This window comes from Podarcis cretensis, assembly GCF_951804945.1.
Source record: "Podarcis cretensis genome assembly, chromosome: 10".
Classification (NCBI taxonomy): Eukaryota; Metazoa; Chordata; class Lepidosauria; order Squamata; family Lacertidae; genus Podarcis; species Podarcis cretensis.
Window position 1 is genome coordinate 110,983 of NC_137179.1, and position 22,001 is coordinate 132,983.

The window sequence follows — 22,001 nt, forward strand, 5'->3', positions numbered from 1 at the left end:
GACCAACGCCCGGCTGTAGTTATGTACAAAAGTCTATTGAAGTTCAGTTGCCATTTCAAAGCCGCAGCGTGCAACTCTACGTCTTAGAACCTAGACCGGCGAAGCTCCGTCTGAGTCTCCGCCCCCTTGACACCAGTTTAAGACTCTCGCCTTGCTCCACCTCTTCCTTAGCTCCTTCCTCCTCTGGGCCCTCCTGCCCGCTGGGGTTTCCTCCTTTCTGGACTCTTCTGACGCTGACCCCCCTGATTCTTGCCCCTCCTTCCGGCGGGCTTTAGGACCTGGTTCCCTATCCGGGCTACCTGCTGTGCCGCTCGCCTGTACATTTGAACTTGGCGCGCGCGCCCAGCCGGCAACTTTCCTCTTGACCGTTCCCTCGCTCTCCGATGGAGGCGTGGCCAAGCCTGACTCATATTCTCTCGCTGGTGGTGAATACGCTGGCCCTGATACCTGGGACTCCTCCCCCCCCCCACTACGCTCTGGTGGGGAAGCTGGTCCTGATTTCCAACTGCTGCTCTGGGAGTCCCCGCTGGCCCCTTCCTTCTGGGGTATCCCCTTTGGGACCCCCCTTGCCTTGGCCATCGGCGCCCCCTTCTGTGAATCTTCTGATTCGCTGGAGAGGCTCATGGAATCTCTCGGGCTACTGTCATCTTCTCCTACGCTGCCCTCGGATTGCTCCCCCTCGCTCTCCATCTCCTCCCCTCCCTGCGCTGCTGCTGCGTCCCTGACAAGTGCCTTCACTGGTTCTGATTGAAAAGAGAGGTAGAGCTTGGTATGATCCACATACTGATGAACACCCAGCCCAAACCCCCGATGATCTCTCCCAGCAGCTTCATATAGATGTTAAAAAGCATGGGGGAGAGGACAGAACCCTGAGGCACCCCACAAGTGAAAGCCCAGGGGTCTGAACACTCATCTCCCAACATTGCTTTCTGGACATGGCCCAGGAGGAAGGAGCGGAACCACTGTATGCCAGTGCCCCCAGCTCCTAACTCCTCTAGACAGTCCTGAAGGATCCAGCAGAACTAGGAAACAGCTTTTAATTTTGTCCCTAGCCTACCAGAGATCGTTAACCAGCTCGACCAAGGCAGTTTTAGTCCCATGATGAGGCCTGAATCCTGATTGGAAGGGATTCAAATGGACTGCATCCTCCAGGTGTGTTCACCTGCTCAATCACCTTGCCCAAGAATGGAAGATTTGAGACTAGACGATAGTTGGTCATATTGGCCATACTGGCCGGGTCTAAAGATGTTTTTATGAGAAGTGGTTTAATGACCACCTCTTTCAGCAGGTCTGGGAAGACTCCCTCACAGAGGGAAGCATTTGCTACCCTGCATTCACCACCTATCATATGTTTATGTTTTATATCTATGCTATCTTTTTCTTATTATATTATGTATGACTGTAACATAGTATGTGTTGACAACGAGATATGACAGAAAAGCCAAACAACAACAAAAGGGGAAGACCACAGATCTGGGCACAGACCACAACTCACACCTGTGCACATCATAGCCTTTGCAACCTCGTGCCTCAGATGTTTGGGACTACAAGTCCCATCACCCCCAGCATGCAGGAGAACCATTGTGAGGCTGAGGCCGATGGAACCTTTTCCAGCTTTACAATCTTCTTCTTTAGGTGAGGTGACCAGAACTGCGCAGGATTCCAAAGGTGGTCACACCATAGGTTTGCATAATGGCAAGACGATATTGGCAGCTCACATTCCTATCCTTTTCCTAATGATCCCTTGCATGGAGTTCATCTTTTCCACAGCTGCCGCACACTGGGCCCACATCTTCTTGGAGCTATCTACTATGACTACTACTACTACTACTAAGTCTCCTTGCTGGTCTGTCACCACCAGTTCACACCCCATGAAGGTACACCAAGAACAAGCAGGCCCTGGACGCTTACAGGCTGTAGACATTTGGGGGCCTTTGCACCAAGTTATCCAGTTTCCCATCAGTAATCCTCATGTATGTTAATGAAGTCATAGTCCTGCTCTCTTCTGCCTTGGTAAGATCCTCCTAAAGTCCTGGGCCCAGTTCTAGGCACCACAATTTAAGAAGGATGTTGACAAGCTGGAACATGTGCAGAGGAGGGCAACCAAGAGGATCCAAGGTATGGGAGCGAAGCCTGATGAGGAATGGTGGAATGGAGGCAGTGAGAGATTTTACTTTCTTGGGCACCATGATCACTGCAGATGGTGAGAGCAGCCACGAAATTAAAAGACACAACAACAAATTAAAATTAAACAACACAATAAAGCAACAAATACAGGAAATACGCAGAAGGAATTGTGGAATAACACCACCAGATAATCCAGAAAGCTGATGCTACAACTTTTTTATTATTATTAAAAAAATCACTAACTTAATGGAAATTAATGGACTATCTTTTTATATCAGCTCATATATATCTGCATGTTCAGTGTGTGTGTGTGTGTGTGTGTAGTAGCCTTATGGATATATTTGGTGAGTTTTAAAATCTTAGTTTATCAGAATAAGGTTCTCGGTCTCATTAGAAATTATAAAAACAACGTATTGAATTTGTAATGCAATTGGTCAACATTAGTTAGCCACTTGGCCAATCTATATAGACAACAGGGGGAGCTGACCTGGAATAAATACAAGTGGCCTTGACCACTGAGGAAGACCCCTGGGGGTGTCAAAAACACAATTGGTCTCTAGTCATTGTTTGCCCCATCGGGTTGATATATGGCCATCATTCTAGACAGATATACATCACTATGTTTCGATAATTTTATTCACATTTCAATTGTATGTTGATGTTTTTTGTGGGATTAAATGTTGTTGTTTTGTAGCCATTTTATCAACACTTTATATACAATTTTTGCTCTTGCCCAATTCTGTGTAAAGCTAGCAACTTCTGTTTAACAATGACACCCCTTTCCATGACTCTCAGTGTTCCTTAGGTACATAGAAAGCTGCTTTACTGTACTGAGTCAGACCATTGACCAATCTGCCTCAGTAAAATGGCTTTCCAGGGTTTCAGACAAGTTCTGCAACTTCATTCTCCATAGCAGATGGCAGGGCTGTTCAAGGGGATCTTGGCTGACCTCCTGGCAGTGGAGTTACTGGTGCTTACCAGGAGCGAGAGGGAGAGGTGACAAGGGCAGTCAGTGCAATGCAAACGCAGCACTGGGAGTGCAGGATTGGCTCACTCATTGTGTTTGCTAGAGTTGCCATACGTCTGGAATTTCCTGGACATAACTGGCATTCGGCCCTCATAAACAGCATCCGGGCGGAAATCTGCAATGGCCAAGGAAATCCAGACATAGGGCATCCCATTTCAGAACTTTTTGAAATATGGCAACCCTAGTGTTTGCAGACCTCCCCACTGCTTTGCCCCTGCCAGAAATGGGAAGTGTGGGAATTGTGCTGCTGGGAAGTCAGGTAGTTATAATATAGGGTTGCCATACGTCTAGGAATTCCTGGACATGTCCTCTTTTCAGGGTCCTACATGCCCATCCAGGGGGAAATTTCACATTTTACAGTAAATGTCCTGGATCTGGGGTTAAAAAAAATATGTGGGGGGGGTGTGTGCTCTGGTTCAGGCTTTGGTGCAGGCACAGGTGACCCAGGCTCTGGCTCTGGCTTGGCGGTGGTGGTGGGGCTATCGGGCGATGGCCCTAAGAAACCTCAAGTACTTTTTGTGCCCATATTTCTTGAAATATGACAACCCTAGTACAATAAGTTGTCAAACCAACAGCAGCACTGACTGATTTCAGTGGGATCTAATTGTGCATAAATGAGTTGGAAAGCAGCCCGTGAGCTAGGACATGCCTGGTTCTATGCTGGATGCTTCTTAGAGAAACCTCTGTCTGTGCTTCTAAACACACTGACCTTTCTTCCCTGCAGGAGATACCAGTCTCAGAATACCATGGGACTTGCAAATGAGACTATGGTGACAGAGTTCATCTTGATTGGATTATCCAAATACCCCAGAGCTCAAACCATCTTCTTCCTCTTCCTCTTGGTAGTCTACCTCACTAGCTTTCTTGGTAATGGCCTCATTATCATGCTGATCATTGTGGACCCCAGGCTTCATACTCCCATGTATTTCTTTCTGTGTGCTCTATCTTCTATAGACATCGCCCTCATCAGCAATACAGTTCCAGAGGTCTTGGTCAACTGCTTCATTTACAGGCCGACAATTTCCTTCTACAGATGCCTGTCCCAGATGTACATTGGTCTATTACTTGTCTCCACTGAGTGTGTCCTGCTTGCGCTCATGGCATATGACCGCTTTGTGGCTATATGTCAGCCCTTGCACTACATGAAGATCATGAGCTGGAAATTTTGCCTTTGCCTCGTGGCTGCATCTGTGGGCTTTCCTTTCCTGATAACTCTGATCAATGCACTGTTGCGGCCTACTGACTTCTGTGGACAAAATGTCATCAATCATTTTGCATGTGAGCTGGAGTCGTTCCTCAAACTGGCTTGCTCTGACATTCATGCTAGTGAGCTCTTTATGCAAGCTGCCAGCATCTCTATTTTAATACCTCCCTTTGGTTTCATAGTTGTCAGGGACTCAGCGGGAGCGCAGGGAGGAGAGGAGATGGAGAGTGAGGGGGAGCAATCCGAGGGCAGCGTAGGAGAATATGACAGCAGCCCGATAGATTCCATGAGCCTCTCCAGCGAATCGGAAGATTCACAGAAGGGGGCGCCGATGGGCAGGGCAAGGAGCGACCCAAGGGGGACACCCCAGAAGCAAGGGGCCAGCGGGGACTCCCAGAGCACCAGTTGCAAATCAGGACCAGCTTCCCCACCAGAGCGTAGTGGGGGGGAGGAGTCCCAGGTGTCAGAGCCCACATATGCACCACCAGCGAGAGAAGATGAGTCAGGGTTGACCACGCCTCCATCGGAGAGCGAGTTAACGGTCAAGAGGAAAGTTGCAGGCTGGGCGCGCGCGCCAAGTTCAAAGATACAGGCGAGCGGCACAGAAGGTAGCCCGGATAGGGAACCAGGTCCTAAAGCCCGCCGGAAGGAGGGGCAAGAATCGTCAGGGTCAGCGTCAGAGGAGTCCAGGAAGGATGAGACCCTAGCGGGCAGGAGGGCCCAGAGGAGAAAGGAACTTAGGAAGAGGTGGAGCAAAGCGAGAGTCTTAAACTGGTGTGGAGGGGGAGGAAACTCAGACGGGACTTCGCCGGTCTAAGGTCGGGACGTAGAGCTGCACGTTGCGGCTTTTAAATGGAGACTGAATCTCAATAAAGACTTTTGTACATAACTACAGCCTAGCGTTGGTCCTCTGTGAGCTGGGACCTGGAGGCAGCTCTGACAATATGCAATTAAGGAAAGACCATAAATGGTATGCTAATAGGGCGATGTAGCCTAGGATAGGAGGGATTTTGCCGCTGTGGGTTAAACCACACAGCCTAGGACTTGCTGATCAGAAGGTTGGCGGTTTGAATCCCCGTGACGGGGTGAGCTCCCGTTGCTCAGTCCCAGCTCCTGCCAATCTAGCAGTTCGAAAGCACGTCAAAGTGCAAGTAGATAAATAGGTACTGCTCCGGTGGGAAGGTAAACGGCGTTTCCGTGCACTGCTCTGGTTCGCCACATGACCCGGAAGCTGAGATGAGCGCGCAACCCCAGAGTCAGTCACGACTGGACCTAATGGTCAGGGGTCCCCTTTACCTTTACCTTTATGCATATGTAGTGCCTTAAGAGATAACAGAAATGTATATATGAGGACTTTTCTCAGGGCTCAGACTTTGGAACTGATTCCTCTGAGTCAGCTTGCTGGCTAGCCAAGCAATAAACCTTTTGTTATTCTTCATTCACTGCGTGGAGTTTTCTTTCAGCCCAAATGCTGCTATTTTGCAACACTTTGTTAAGAATGTAATAATCTCAGAACGATCTACTGCTTCATAATAATCCAGTGAAAAGACACAGGGCCTAGAGGTCAGACTTAGATCTTATGTGATAATGTATATTTCTCTCTTTTACTTTTTTCCTTTGTTGGTTGTATAATCCTTATCATGAAGCCATAATTACTTTTGTTTATGATTATCTACCTTATGATAGAATATAAAAATAAAACTATACATACATAAAAAACTGTATTTTGTCAATGATTCTTAAAGGAATTGTATGCTTGTGAGGGGCATAGGTAAAGGTAAAGGTACCCCTGACCATTAGGTCCAGTCGCGGACGACTCTGGGGTTGTGCGCTCATCTCGCTTTATAGGCCGAGGGAGCCAGCGTTTGTCCTCAGACAGCTTCCGGGTCATGTGGCCAGCATGACTAAGCCGCTACTGGTGAACTAGAGCAGTGCACGGAAACATCGTTTAACTTCCCACCGGAGCGGTACCTATTTATCTACTTGAATTTGGACGTGCTTTCAAACTGCTAGGTGAGCAGGAGCTGGGACCGAACAATGGGAGCTCATCCCGTTGTGGGGATTTGAACCGCTGACCTTCTGATTGGCAAGCCCTAGGCTCTGTAGTTTAGACCACAGCACCACGCGCATCCCATTGTGAGGGGAATACATTCCATCAAATGAAAGATTGGAAGAAAGAATAGTGAGGCAGAAGAAAAAATAAATTTATGTTGCTAATATGTTGGTGGTGCTTACCATATAATTTCCCTCCTTCCTCCACTGTTCACAATATAGTCTTATTTAGATTATGAAATAATAAAGTCCAAAATGTTAATGTGAAGTATGTTCCCCCTGGGTTCAATTACATACCATTACTTGTGAGACTCACCTCTGGGCTTACCTTACTTACTCCAGAAGGACCTATAATACAAATGCAGCTTACGAAAAAGGGAAAGAAAATGAGAGCAAAATACTTACCTTCTTTATCTCAAGGACTAAGCAGGACTCTTCCGTTTACATGGAAGTGAACTAGATTTCAATTCATTTCACTGACCTTAAAAACAAACATCACTCTCTTAACACCAACTTTCCCACTACAACTTCTTTGTGTTCTGGGTCTGTGATGTATTGTGGAGAGCATATTGTTATAAACCTCTCAGATCAACATTAGGAGAAGTACCAGCAGGTAAGCATTTTAGTGAAAAGGGGATGACCATGCTTTGACTTCTCAGTAGTATCCATACTGTTTCCAACACTTGGCCTGATGAAGAATCAGAGGCATAACTATTCAGGGCTTTGGGAGTAAGTGAGCTTATTATCTGCATGTAAATGCTACATCTGTAGTTCAGATTCAGTAGCTCTATAGCAGGGACAGGGAACACTTGGTCCTCCAGATGCCACTAAACTACAATTCTCATCAGCGCCAGCAAGTCAAGCTGGTTTGTGCGACTACCTACAATTGAGATGGCAATCCTATCTCAATTCTTCTTTCTTTATTTTCTTGATTACCTGACTAAAGAGAACTGAAAGGTTGGGAGAAATTTGTGTTAAAATTTTATTTTGGGAAATGAGCCACTTATACATAAGACTATATGTTTACAACTTCTGACTGCCAGTGGAGGCAAAGCATTTTCACAGTGGGGGGTTTGTTTGTTTGTTTGTTTTTGTCCTTTAAACACATGCTCAGATATTTGTCGATGAGTTTATGACTTCCTCAATAATTCTTTTTTTATTTGTTTTTTTGGACAGGGTATCTACTGAAGAAGGAATGGATATCTGTGTGTTCCAGATAACCTTTTTGATTTCTTAGGTGTGCATTAATGTGGGTTTTGAATTTCAGAAATTTTTTATTTAGTAGTAGTCATAGCAGTCATAGTTACCATCTTGCCTTCTATGAAAGTTTCTCAGGACAATATACCATAAAAACAGCACAATAAAATTGAAAAACAACACACAGCAGATATCTTCAAAACTCAAAGCAAAGCAAAGCAAAATAGGCACCCATGGTCCATACATTTGTCTTGGCTAGGTCTTCTGTCTTGGATAGAGCAGTTTTTAGGGATGACCAAAACTGCATACCTCTCACTGTGACATATTTCTAAACACTTCATTCTTTTCACCCTGCAGGAAAATGTTATGGCTGCTGAAAATGAGACTGTGGTGACTGACTTCATCTTGATTGGATTATCCGAATACCCCAGAGCTCAGGCTGTATGTTTTTGGTTCCTTTTGATTGCCTACCTCATTAGTGTGCTTGGCAATGGACTTATTATCCTGCTGAGTATAAAGGATCCTGACCTTCATACTCCCATGTATTTCTTTCTTTGTGTCCTCTCATCACTTGACCTTATCCTTACTAACAATGTACTTCCAAATATCTTGGTCAACTGCTTCATATACATGCCCACAATTTCCTTCTTCGGATGCCTGCTGCAGATGTACATTGGTTTGTTAGTTGTCGCAACAGAATGCATCATCCTGGCCATCATGGCATATGACCGCTTGGTGGCTATATGCCAACCCTTATACTACATGCAGATCATGAGCTGGAGAGTTTGCATAGCCCTGGTGGCTGTCTCTGTAACACTTTGCTTCCTCTACACCGTAGCCACAGCCCTGTTGCGGCCTACTGACTTCTGTGGCCGACACATCATCAACCACTTTGCATGTGAGTTACAGTCATTCCTCAAACTGGCTTGCTCAGATACACGTATCAGTGAGTTATTTATGCAAATTTCCAGCCTTTTTCTCCTAATACCACCCTTTGGTTTCATAGTTGTGACATATGGGCGCATAGGCCTGGCTGTACTGCGCATCCGTTCAGCACAGGGTCGCAAGAAAGCCTTTTCCACCTGCAGCTCTCACCTTGTTGTCGTCAGTGTCTTCTATGGCACAATCATGGTCATGTACTTGAGCCCACAAGGGAAATCGGTTTCTGAAAAGGACAAGCTCATATCTCTAGCATATGGAGCTTTGACACCTATGCTCAACCCTTTGATCTACAGCCTGAGAAACAAGGATGTGAAGGGTGCCTTTTGGAAACTGGTTGGAAGGAAAATATCAGAATAAGTATCAAAACATGATGATAAGGCCATAGCTTTCAATTACTTTTATTAGCATAGGTCTGATCTGAAGATACTTGAGGGAAAACGATGTCCTTCACCCATATTTTTTGTTAATGACATTTAACCAGCCCCTGTTCCATTATAGCTCTCAGTTCTGTTAACCAGTTTCCCTCCCAGAGATTCATGTCCCCTAGAAGTGCCCCCCCCCCATCTACATCCCGAATTGAAGGAAACTGCAGCAAGCGGTGACAGCTCTGGACTTGACTTAATTTGAAACCTTTTCCAAATCGTATAGATGTTTGGAGTGACAGAGTTTCATTAAAAAACTGTATGTTCTCTCCTATTTTTATGCCATAGGGATTTTTTTATTTCAGCAGGTGAACCATTTTGTTGTTGTTTTTTTGTTGACAACAGATTTTGCAAACCATTTTTTTATATTCTGAGCATGGCTGTGTTGTAATAGCATTATATGTTAGGAAATATCAAACCACCTGATATTTGTTGACAGAATGTTTTTGATGTAATTCTGAGTTTCCTGCATGCCCATAAAAAACTTAGATATTCCTATTTTTCATTCATTTGTCACTCATTGTCAGGGGAGTGCCATTGGGACAGGGGAGGGAGGCAGGGGGATACAGAGAGCCTCCAGCGCTTCTGAGGAGCAGCTCCTTGTCCAACGGTGGGGAAAGCCACACCTCCAGTGCAGCAGAGGGGGAAGGGGGAAGCCAACTGAGAGCCCAAGCGCCTCACCTAGCCTGGCCAGCCAGGAAACAGGCACTCCCTTTCTGTCGCCCAGTTTGAGCAGAGGGGTGAAGTGTAAGGAGGGGAGGCAGAGTTTGGGGTGTCTAAGTATTTATGCTGGGGGAGAAACCAGAAGGGGCCACTCCCGGAATCTACAATAAACTAAGACGGACATGAACTTTGTGGTTCTGCACTGTAAATAGTTGCACAAATAAAAACCTGCAAAAGACAGGTCGGAGTCCTGCCTGGTTACTCGTGAGCAACCACATCACCACCTGACACTCCTGCTTAATATAATAGTATTAGAAACAGAATATCTTTATTTTTTATAAAAGAGCTTCTTCCTGCCCCTGAGAAATTTAAACTTTCCCAGTTTGATAGATCTATTTTTATTTCTCTAATTGATTTGGAATGATTGACTTTACTTAGATCTTCCAAATCTCCAGATTCTCTTTTTTTAAAAAAATATTTTTTATTAACAGGCCAATCACATCACATTATTCAAATCACATTAGTTCCAAATTCTACAGCCAAATTTTAAATTTTGTTGAGGGTACCCATACATCAAGCTCCGCACGAGTCCAAAATTCCGGATAACTCCAGGCATCACTTATTTTACTGCTTTAATTAGACAGTTCTATCCAGTTCGATCCAGATAGTCCTTTATTACTTTCTTTCTCATCTTGTTGTTATCATATATTCCTTTCTTTGCGATCTCTGATGATTCTCACAAGCAGACTGAAAAGTGGCGTCTCTGTGTGGGTTTTGTACTCTTTAAAAACCATATCACTCGTGGACAGCCTCTGTTCAACGCTTCCATAAACAAAGTTAATCTTCGGTCTGTCCTTTATTTTTTCTCAGGCTAGCCAAATAAATCAGGGGGCTCTGTCAAGTCAAACTTGCATTCCAGCACTCCTTCTCTTTCGAACGATCCTGATTCTCCTCCCCCCTGTCCTTCTTTCTCCGGCAAGCCTGTCTTGGCGAGATGCCATTTTTTAACTGTGTCATAAAAATTTTCCTCTTTCTCACCGTTCACCAGTCTTCTCTCCTGTTGTAATCCATCCCCACACAGTTCTTAAAATCCTGCTTATGATTAATAAAAATGTGACGATCTTGTTTCTTTCTGGGGTGAAGGGTTATTAATATCACATCGTGCAAAGAAAAAAAGAGTTTTTTCCTCCACCACCCCCCTTTGTTCCAAACATACAGTCTCCTAGTGGTGATTCGTCAGAAGATTTACTTATCCATCCGTCACTCCCGGTCACAGAGATCCATTAATCAGCAGCCTTATCTGTCGAGCTTTACTTGATGTATGTGCTTCAGCTTCATTTCCAATCGTATGTTTCCAATTATAATTCCGAGCTGAAGCAACCAGCATGCGCTAATTGGAATCGGCGTCAGGAAGAGCTGACTTCACCGAGGGCTTGTGCCAAGTGTTCAGCACCCCCATCTCTCGGATCAGGGGGTGCATTGTGAGCACCGCTGGCAAGACAGGGCCCCCCCACATCCTGGGGGGGAGGGAAGGCTGCATACTTCCCTTTTTAAAAAAATAATATTTATTAAGAGTTTAAAGATTACAAAAAGAAAGAAAAAGAATTAAACAAATTAATATAATACAATACAAAAACAGAAACAAAAAAACTACATGTCAGGGGCTCAGGAGCAGAGGCACAGGGGAGAGAGGAAGTGGAGAGCGAAGGGGAAGAATCGGAGGGCAGCGTAGGGGAGTATGAGAGTGGCCCGAGAGATTCCATGAGCTTCTCCAGTGAATCAGAAGATTCCCAGAGGGGGGCGCCGACGGCCAGGGCAAAGGGGGTCCCAGGGGGGACACACCAGAAGCAAGGGACCAGCGGGGACTCCCAAAGCAGCAGCGAGAGATCAGGACCAGCTCCTCCACCAGAGCGTAGTGGGGGGGAAGAGTCCCATGTATCAGGACCAGCTTCTCCTCCAGCAGGGAGAGAAGATGAATCAGGGCTGGCCACACCTCCATCGCAGAGTGAGGGAACGGAGGGGAAGTCAGGTCCAGCTAGCCTCTCCGAAGGGGGAAGCAGTGACAGGAGCAGTGTAACGGTCAGAAGGAAGGTTGCCGGCTGGGCGCACGCGCCAAGTTCGAATGTACAGGCGCGCGGCACAGCAGGAAACCCGGATTGGGAACCAGGTCCTAAAGCCCGCCGGAGGGAGGGGGAAGACTCAGGGGACTCAGCGTCAGAAGAGTCTAGAAAGGGCAAGACCCCAGCGGACAGGCGGACCCAGAGGAGGAAAGAGCAAAGGAAGAGGTGGAGCAAGGCTAGAGTCTTAAACTGGTGTCTGGGGGGTGGAGATTCAGATGGAGCTTCAGCGGTCTAGACTTTAAGACGTAGGGCTGCACGCTGCGGCTTTGAAATCGAAACTGCGTTTCAATAAAGACTTTTGTATATAACAACGGACTGTCGTTGGTCCTTTGTGAGCTGGGACCTCGGGCAGCTCTGACACTACATAAAACATTGAATTAACAAAACAAAACAAGAACAATTAAAAACACTTCCAATATTTTCAAGCTTATCTTTCATTCACTTGTTTCATTGACTTCCTCAAACCCTCCCTTTTTGTATTCCACTTCAATTAACTGTTTCAGTAATTCCTTTCCATCTTCCTCTGTTTTCTGTCCTGTAATTAATCTTAACATATTCTAACCTTGTTTTTTCCCTTTAATACATTAACAATCTATCTGTACCTAGTTTCTTATAACATTCTGCCAAAGCCATATAACTTCATTCCACCATTTTTCTAAAGCTCATTCATTTTACAATATTTCTGTAAATAATCTTTAAATTTTTTCCAATCTTCTTCCACCGACTCTTCTCCCTGGTCTCGGATTCTGCCAGTCATTTCCGCCAATTCCATATAGTCCATCAACTTCATCTGCCATTCTTGCCGGGTGGGTAAATCTTGTGTCTTCCAATACTTCGCGATGAGTATTCTTGCTGCTGTTGTTGCATACATAAAGTTCTGTCCTTCTTTGGCACCAATTGGCCGACCATGCCCAGGAGAAAGGCCTCTGGTTTCTTCAAAAAGGTATATTTAAATACCTTTTTCATTTCATTATAAATCATCTCCCAGAATGTCTTAATCCTTGGGCATGTCCACCAAAGGTGAAAGAATGTACCTTCAGTCTCATTACATTTCCAACATTTATTTTCGGGCAAATGGTAGATTTTTGCAAGCTTGACTGGTGTCATGTACCACCTATAAATCATTTTCATTAAATTCTCTCTTAGGGCATTACATGCCGTAAATTTCATACCTGTGGTCCATAACCGTTCCCAGTCAGCCATCATTATGTTATGTCGAACATCTTGTGCCCATTTAATCATAGCAGATTTCACCGTTTCATCCTGAGTGTTCCATTTCAACAGCAAATTATACATTCTTGACAAATTCTTAATTTTGGGATCTAACAATTCTGTTTCCAATTTTGATTTTTCCACCTGGAAGCCAACTTTTTTATCCAAATTATATGCCTCCATTATTTGGTAATAATGAAGCCAATTTCGCACTTTGTTTTTTAATTTTTCAAAACCCTGCAATTTTACCCTGTCTCCATCTTGTTCCAAAATTTCCCAATATTTCTGCCATTAGGCCTCCATATTGAGTTTTTTCTATGCCTTCGCTTCCATTGGTGACAACCATCTTGGGGTTTTATTTTCTAACAAGTCCTTATATCTTATCCAAACATTAAACAATGCTGTCAGAGCTGCCTCCAGGTCCCAGCTCACAGAGGACCAACGCTAGGCTGTAGTGATGTACAAAAGTCTTTATTGAGATTCAGTTTCCATTTTAAAGCCGCAGCGTGCAGCTCTACGTCTCGACCTTAGACCGGCGAAGTCCCGTCTAAGTTTCCTCCCCTTCCACACCAGTTTAAGACCCTCGCCTTGCTCCACCTCTTCCTAAGTTCCTTTCTCCTCTGGGCCCTCCTGCCCACTAGGGTCTCATCCTTCCTGGACTCCTCTGACGCTGACCCTGACGATTCTTGCCCCTCCTTCCGGCGGGCTTTAGGACCTGGTTCCCTATTCGGGCTACCTTCTGTGCCGCTCGCCTGTACCTTTGAACTTGGCGCGCGCGCCCAGCATGCAACTTTCCTCTTGACCGTTAACTAGCTCTCCGATGGAGGCGTGGTCAACCCTGACTCATCTTCTCTCGCTGGTGGTGCATATGTGGGCTCTGACACCTGGGACTCCTCCCCCCCCCACTATGCTCTGGTGGGGAAGCTGGTCCTGATTTCCAACTGCTGCTCTGGGAGTCCCCGCTGGCTCCTTGCTTCTGGGGTGTCCCCCTTGGGTCGCCCCTTGCCCTGCCCATCGGCGCCCCCTTCTGTGAATCTTCCGATTCGCTGGAGAGGCTCATGGAATCTATCGGGCTGCTGTCATATTCTCCTACGCTGCCCTCGGATTGCTCCCCCTCGCTCTCCATCTCCTCTCCTCCCTGCTCTCCCGCTGAGTCCCTGACATCCATCCCCCCCCCTCGAAGCCCCCCCTCCCCCCTCCCCCTCTTCTGGCGTGGGTTCCGGGTGCTCCAATGCTGTGGGGGTGCATGCCGGATACAGGTCTTCCCCCCTGGCATGCTGCCAGTCCATGACGGGTACATTGACGTCGCTCTCCTCCGCTTCCATCTCGTTGCCGGCGTGCTCGAACCCAGGATCCTCCCCCAACCCGTCCATGCCCCCTTGTTCCCCCATTTCCTCTGGGGAGTCTGCGTGCCAGGGCCCTCTGAGCAGTCTCCTGCGCCACTCCTCCTCGGGTTGAGTGTCCCACCAATAAGAGCGTTCCGCACCCAAGTCTGAGACCGACCCCTCCAGCGAGGTAGTCTCTGGAACCGTCTCCTCAGCCGAGGAGAACCCCTGAAACATACTGGCTGAGAGTGTGGGGGTGAAAAGATATTCGTCAAAATAATCCTCCGGCATGGGCCTGTGTGGGAAGAGTGCGTGGAACTCGTCTTTGAGGTAGTGCTCCTCCACCGCATAGTACGGCACCCAGCTGTTGGCGCTGGCCGGGGCACCTTCCCTTGCGATGAGATATTCGACCCCCTCTTCCCCCCATCTTGAGTCCAAAATCTCCGTTACCTCATTGAGTGGCTCCGCCCTCGGCGACCCCCCTGTCATGGGTGTGTCTCTAAGCGGACTGGGAGCTGTCCCTGGCTCCTGAAACCTGTGAGGTGCCTTGTAGGGTGTTAGCACCGATCTATGAAAGACCGGGTGCATTCTGGAACCCTCCGGTAGTGTCAAACGGAAGGCCACTGGGTTGATCTGTGCCTCGACTAGGTAAGGGCCTAGCTGCTTGTGTGCTAGCTTCTTCTTAGCTAAGGATCTGGCCGGCACTGCCTGGGCCGCTAACCAGACCCAGTCCCCTACCCGTATGTCCTCCCCCACTCTTCTGTGTTTGTCTGCTTGCATCTTGTATACGTGTTTTGCTAGGTCTAACTGCCTACGGAGCTGTTCATGGACCTCCTGTAACTCCTCTGCCAATGCCCCTGCTCCCTGCGGCTCCCCCTCCCCCTCTTTCTCCAAGCCCGGGAAGGTCCTGGGATGTCGCCCGTTGTTGGCGAAAAACGGTGTCACCCCCGTGGACACGTGTTGTGTGTTGTTGTAGGCAAACTCGGCCAGGGGCAGGTAGTCCACCCAGGTCGAGGGCTGCTGGTTGGCGTAGCATCTCAGGTACTGCTGCATGATGGCGTTGACCCTCTCCGCTTGTCCGTTGGTCTGCGGGTGTCTTGCCGACGCTAGGTTGACCTTGACGTTCAGGATCCCCATCAGCTTCCACCAGAAACTCGAGATGAACTGGCGCCCCCGGTCGGACAGGATAGACCGTGGCAGGCCGTGTACCTTGAACACGTGGTCTATGAACAGCTTGGCTGTCTGTTCCGCTGTGGCCACCTTCGCGCAAGGAATGAAGTGCGCCATCTTGGTGAACATGTCGACTATCACGAGTACTGCTGTTTTGCCCCTCGAGCTGGGCAGGTCAGTGACAAAGTCCAAGGCCACCCTCTCCCACGGTTCGGACGGGGTTTGTAGCGGTTCTAACAGTCCCACCGGCGGTCTGTGTACTGGCTTGGCCCTTTGGCATGTGTCGCACCTCGTGACGTAATCCGCGACTTCTCCCCGCATCTTGGGCCACCAAAAGTCTCTGGCTACTAATTCCACCGTCTTTTCCTTGCCGAAATGTCCGGCGCTGGGTGCGTCGTGTAGCTGTTGCAGTACTGTCGCGCGGAATTCATCTCCCGGTACGTAGATGGCCCCCTTGCGGAGGAGCAGTCCGTCGCGTATCCGGAACTCATCGTCCTTTGCCGTGCCGCTGCGCACCTCCTCCATCTTGGAGCGCGCGAAGGAATCTGTTCGCAGCTCGCGCCGTATCGCTTCCAGGTCTACGGTGGCTGAAGCGCATGCCCACGCCTTGGGTGCGAAAATGTGTTTGGCCGCTACCGGTGCTGCTTCCTCCAGATACTGCAGCTTCCTGGATAGCGCATCAGCCATGATGTTGTTGTCTCCGGGGATATATTCTATCCTGAAGTCGAAATCCGCAAAGAACTCCGCCCAGCGGATGTGTCTCTGGTTCAGGAACCGCGCCATGCGCCAGTACTCCAGGTTCTTATGGTCCGTGCGAACTTGCACCGTGTGTTTGGCTCCGATGAGGAAGTGCCGCCACGCCTTGAATGCTGCATGAATGGCCAGCAACTCTCTGTCCCAGATGGTGTAGTTCTGTTCCGACTTGCTGAGTTTCCTGGAGTAGAAAGCACACGGCCTCCAATACCCTTGCTGGTCTTGCTGCAACAGGACTGCCCCCACGGCTCTGTCGGAGGCATCCGTCTCCACCCTCATGGGTTTGCTGGGGTTCACATGCAGCAGTTGTTCCTCGGAAGCGAAAAGACGCTTGAGTTTCTGAAAAGACTGCTCCGCCTGCTCCGTCCAGATGAACTTCTTCTTCTTGGAGCTGAGGGTGTCCGTGATGGCCGCCGTCTGCATAGCGAAACCCTTGATGAACTTGCGATAAAAGTTAGCAAAGCCGACAAACCTCTGGACCTCCTTCCGATTGCGTGGGCTCTTCCAGTCCAGCACTGATCGCACCTTGGCGCTGTCCATGGCGATTCCCTTGTCGGACAGCTTGTAGCCCAGGAAATCCACCTCCGTCATGTCGAACTGGCATTTCTCCAGTTTGGCGTAAAGCCTGTGCTCCCGTAGTCTTTGCAGGACTTCCTTGACATCTTTCTCGTGAGCCTACTGCGATTCCGAGAAGATCAGAATGTCGTCTAGGAAGCAGACGCACTTCTTGTAGAGGAGCCCCGCTAACACGTGATGCATGAAGGCTTGGAAGCAGTGGGAGCCATTTTGTAAACCGAAGGGCATAACCCTATACTCATAGGTGCCCAAGGGCGTGAACATGGCCATCTTCCACTCGTCGCCCTCCCGCATGCGTATAAGATTGTACGCCGCTCGTAGATCCAACTTGGTGAAGATGCGTCCCTTCCTCACCGTCGCGAGCAAGTCGTCGATCTTGGGCATCGGGAAGGCCGTGGGCTTGGTTTTCGAGTTTAAAATTCTGAAATCAACTACTAGCCTCCTTTGGGGCGTGTCTTTTTTCTTCACAAAGAACACAGGACTGCCCCCCACTGCTTTGGATTCTCGGATGAAGCCCCGCTTCAAATTGTGATCTATGAACTCCCTGAGCTCTTGCAGTTCGTCTTCAGACATGGAGTACAGTTTTCTGGTCGGCAGCGTTGCCCCCGGCAGGAGGTCAATCTTGCAGTCGTAGGGTCTGTGGGGAGGCAGCTTGTCCTCTTCCTTCTCGCAGAAAACCTCCAAAAACGCCTTGTACTTGTCAGGTACCGCTTGCAGCATGCCCAGTTGCAGCTGTGGGTCATCCTCTTGCCCCTCGTCTTCCTGGTTAGTCATGATGCAAAGTTCTGCGCAGTAGGAGGAGCAGAAGGTCAATTTACGCTGGTACCATGCCAGTGTCGGGCTGTGCCTGTCCAACCAGCTCATGCCCAATACTATGGGCGTGTCTGACAGGCGGGTGACATTGAAGCTGATGACTTCCCGGTGATTTCCAATTCGCATCACCATTGGCGGCGTTTGCTGTACCACCTGTCCCCCCAGCAATTCTCTTCCATCGACTGTCACTACTTTCAGGGGCATCGTGGCAGGCAGGAGCGCTATGCTATGTTGCTTGATGAAATCCACTCCTATAAAGTCTGCATTGCTACCAGAGTCAATGGTAATAGGGACTTCCATGGTGAGCCCATTGGGAAGCTGGAGTGCTGCGGTGAGCTGCACCACTGGTTTGGGCGGGAGGGGGTCTGTGGGCTGTAAGATGCCTGGGGACTGCTTCACTGACTCGTCTGGCTGGGCCCCAGTGGCTCTGCTTCCAGCCAGACTTCGTCGTTTCCCTGCTGTGGTTCTCTCTGCTGAACTGCTTCCTTTACTGTTGCTGAGGCTGCAGTGTGCTTGTGGAGCCTCTGGGGGCACTCTTTTGCCATGTGCTGAGCACTGTCGCAGATGTAACACTTCCTGTTCCCTCTAGGAGGCTTCGCTTTGGCTGCTCCCGGTGTTAGGGCTCTGGTTGCTGACTGAGCCTTGGCACCACCTATCTCCATCGACTCCTCTCCCCCTCCCAGTGGAGGCGTGGATTGAGCGCGCGCTGAGTCCCTGGGAAAGAAGGGAGGTGCTCTCGCTGGTGTGCGTCCCCAACGCCCTTCGTCTTTGCTCCAGGGACGTTCTTCCAGATGCACCCCAATCGTCAGCGCTCTCTGGACAACTTCTTGAGTGCTCTGGGGTCTCTCCCCCCTTGCGATTTCGTCTTTCACAGCCCCGTTCAGCCCCTCCCAGAACAGGTCCCTGACGGCCGCTGAATCTTTTTCCCATCCCAGCGCGTTGACCAATGCAAAAAAGCGGGAGTGATATTGCCTCACAGTGGCTCTGCCTTGTTACAATCCATGTATCTCTTTTCTGGCGACATCTACATCTATCGCTGATAAAAAACAAGCATCCATTGCCTTAATGAAGGCATTCGCGTTTTGGAGGGCTGGATCATTATCTCTCCACAGATTGCGCAACCACGCTTTAGCTTCTCCATGGAGATGCGTTAGTATGAAGCCTACTTTCTCCTGCTCATCTCTAAAGTCCTTCTCCAGTAACTTTAGCGCAAAAACCACGTCTGCTCTGAAGTTAGGATAGTGCTGCAGACTCCCATCGAAATGAGACACAAGGCTGCCTCCTCTCTTTCCCAGCCCAATCCCCTCTGGTCTCGCTCCCGGTAGCCCCTGTTTAGTCAACATTTCGAACCTGGCTTGCAGATCCTTGCAGACAGCAGCTGCTTCCTCTTCTCTCCTCCTGGACGCTAGTATTTCTGCGTTAAGTTGTGTCACTGCATTTTGCAGGGCTGCCATTTGTTCTTCGGTAGTCATCTTGTGCTGCTTTCGTGAGCTCGCGAAGTACCAATCTTCGCCCCTGGCTGCGTCCACTCACGTTGCGAGGTTTTTAGAGAGACGGGACTTACTGTCAGAGCTGCCTCTAGGTCCCAGCTCACAGAGGACCAATGCTAGGCTGTAGTAATGTACAAAAGTCTTTATTGAAGTTCAGTTTCCATTTCAAAGCCACAGCGTGCAGCCCTACATCTTAAACCCTAGATCGGCGAAGTCCCGTCTGAGTCTCCTCCCCTCTGACACCAGTTTAAGATCCTAGCCCTGCTCCACCTTTTCCGCTGCTCTCTTCTCCTCTGGGTCCTCCTGCCCGCTGGGGCATTGCCCTTTCTGGACTCCTCAGACGCTGAGTCGCTTAGCTCCTCCCCCTGCCTCCGGCGGGCTTTAGGACTCGGTTCCCAATCCTCATTCTCTGCTGTCCCATGCTCCTGTACATTTGAACTTGCCTCTCGCGCCAACCCAGTGACCTTCCTCCTGACCGTTACACTACTTCTGTCACTGCTTCCCTCTTCTGGGATACTGGCCGGATCTGACCTCCCCTCCGTTGCCTGACTCTCCGATGGAGGCGTGGTCAGCCCTGACTCCTCTCCTCTCCCTGCTGGGGGAGACGCTACTCCCGATACCTGTGACTCTTCCCCCCCACTCTGCTCTGGTGGGGAAGCTGGTCCTGATTTCCAACTGCTGCTCTGGGAGTCCCTGCTGGCCCCTTGCTTCTGGGGTGTCCCCCTTGGGACCCCCCTTGCCCTGGCCACCGGCGCCCCCTTCTGTGAATCTTCTGATTCGCTGGAGAGGCTCATGGAATCTCTCGGGCCACTGTCATCTTCTCCTACGCTGCCCTCAGATTCTTCCCCTTCGCTCTCCATCTCCCCTCTTCCCTGTGCTTCTGCTCCTGAACCCCTGACAACAGCTTTTATCAAGGCTATGGACGCTTGTTTTAAATCAACGGTTGATGTAGATGTGGCCAGAAGGGAAATGCATGGTTTGAAGCAGGGGAAAGCCACTGTGAGACAATATCACTCCCGCTTTTTTACGTTGGTAAATGCGCTGGGCTGGGAGAAGGACTCAGCTGCCGTCCGAGACCTGTTCTGGGAGGGGCTGAATGGGGCTGTGAAAGATGAAATTGCGAGGGGGGGAAGACCCAACAGCACCACGGAAGTCATCCAAAGAGCGCTGGCGATTGGGGTGCGTCTGGAAGAACGCCCTTGGAGCAAGGATGAAGGACGTTTGGGACGCACACCAGCCAGATCAACTCCTTTCCTACCCAGAGAGACAGCGCGCACCCGGTCCATGCCTCCACTGGGAGGGGGAGAAGAGCCGATGGAGATAGGTGGTGCCAGGGCTCAGACAGCAACCATAGCCCAAACACCAGGAGCAGTCAAGGCGAAGCCTCCTAGAGGGAGCAGGAAGTGTTACATCTGCAACAGTGCACAGCACATGGCCAAAGAGTGTCCCCAGAGGCTCCAAAAGCACACTGCAGCTTCAGCAACAGTAAAAGGAGCAGTTCAGCAGGGGGAACAGCTACAGGGAAACGACGAAGCCTGGTTGGAGGCAGAGGCACTGGGGCCCAGCCAGGCGAGTCAGTGAAGCAGTCCCCAGAGATTTTACAGCCCACAGACCCACTCCCGCCCAAACCAGTGGTGCATCTCACTGCATCGCTCCAGCTGCCCAATGGACTCACTATGGAAGTCCCTATTACCATTGACTGTGGTAGTAATGCAGACTTTATAGGAGTGGATTTCATCAACCAACATCGCATAGCGCTCCAGCCAGCCACGATGCCCCTGAACGTCGTCACGGTCGATGGAAGAGAGTTACTGGGAGGACAGGTGGTACAGCAAACGCCGCTGATGGTGATGCAAATTGGAAATCACCGGGAAGTCATCAGCTTCAATGTCACCCACCTGTCAGACACGCCCATAGTATTGGGCATGAGTTGGCTGCACAGGCACAGCCCGGCATTAGCATGTGTCAGGGGCTCAGGAGCAGGGGCACAGGGAAGAGAGGAGATGGAGAGCGAAGGGGAAGAATCCGAGGGGAGCGTAGGAGAAGAGGACAGTGGACCGAGGGATTCCATGAGCCTCTCCAGCGAATCGGAAGATTCACAGAAGGGGGCGCCAGGGGCCAGGGGTAGGGGGTTCCCAAGGGGAACACCCCAGGAGCAAGGGGGCAGCAGGGACTCCCAGAGCAGTAGCTGGAAATCAGGACCAGCTTCCCCACCGGAGCATAGTGGGGGGGAAGAGTCCCAAGGATCGGGGCCAGTGCATTCCCCACCAGGGAGAGAAGATAAGGCAGGGCTGACCACGCCTCCATCAGAAAGTCGGACAACGGAGGAGAGGTCAGATCCGGCCAGTATCCCGGAAGAGGGAAGCAGTGACCGAAGAAGTGTATCGGTTAGGAGAAAGGTCACTGGGTTGGCGCGAGAGGCAAGTTCAAATGTACAGGAGCGCGGGACAGCAGAGAATGAGGATTGGGAACCGGGTCCTAAAGCCCGCCGGAGGCAGGGGGAGGAGCTAAGCGACTCAGCGTCGGAAGAGTCCAGAAAGGGCAATGCCCCAGCGGGCAGGAGGACCCAGAGGAGGAGAGAGCAGCGGAAAAGGTGGAGCAGGGCTAGGATCTTAAACTGGTGTCATAGGGGAGGAGACTCAGACGGGACTTCGCCGATCTAGGCTTTAAGACGTAGGGCTGCACGCTGTGGCTTTGAAATGGAAACTGAACTTCAATAAAGACTTTTGTACATTATTACAGCCTAGCGTTGGTCCTCTGTGAGCTGGGACCTAGAGGCAGCTCTGACAGCAAGGTACCAGCGTCAGTTGACCTTCTGTTCCTCCTACTGCGCAGAACACTGCATCCTGACCAGCCAGGAAGACGAGGGGCAAGAGGATGAACCGCAGCTACATTTAGGCATGCTGCA

The 22,001-nt window shown here is 49.6% G+C and overlaps 1 protein-coding gene and 1 long non-coding RNA gene across 2 annotated transcripts; one reads left to right on the top strand and one right to left on the bottom strand.

The window, feature by feature from the left end:
• Positions 1-99: 99 nt before the first annotated feature.
• Positions 100-13,867, bottom strand: LOC307225344. The gene is made up of 3 exons (XR_013842912.1): positions 13,851-13,867; positions 322-434; positions 100-242 (listed from the first exon to the last, which is right to left on the bottom strand). It is a non-coding gene; the product is annotated as an uncharacterized lncRNA (long non-coding RNA).
• On the top strand, positions 3,774-9,341 carry LOC307224823 (olfactory receptor 13H1-like). The gene is made up of 2 exons (XM_079991950.1): positions 3,774-4,542; positions 7,965-9,341. The coding sequence occupies exons 1-2, from the start codon at positions 3,901-3,903 to the stop codon at positions 8,904-8,906; spliced, it is 1,584 nt and encodes a 527-aa protein (XP_079848076.1). The 5' UTR covers positions 3,774-3,900; the 3' UTR covers positions 8,907-9,341.
• Positions 13,868-22,001: the final 8,134 nt, after the last annotated feature.

Bases quoted from the DNA above. Each gene is read 5' to 3' on its own strand.
- LOC307224823 (XM_079991950.1), top strand. From the start codon at position 3,901: ATGGGACTTGCAAATGAGACTATGGTGACAGAGTTCATCTTGATTGGA. The intron at 4,543-7,964 runs GTCAGGGACTCA...TTCACCCTGCAG, and splicing joins CTCCCTTTGGTTTCATAGTT to GAAAATGTTATGGCTGCTGA.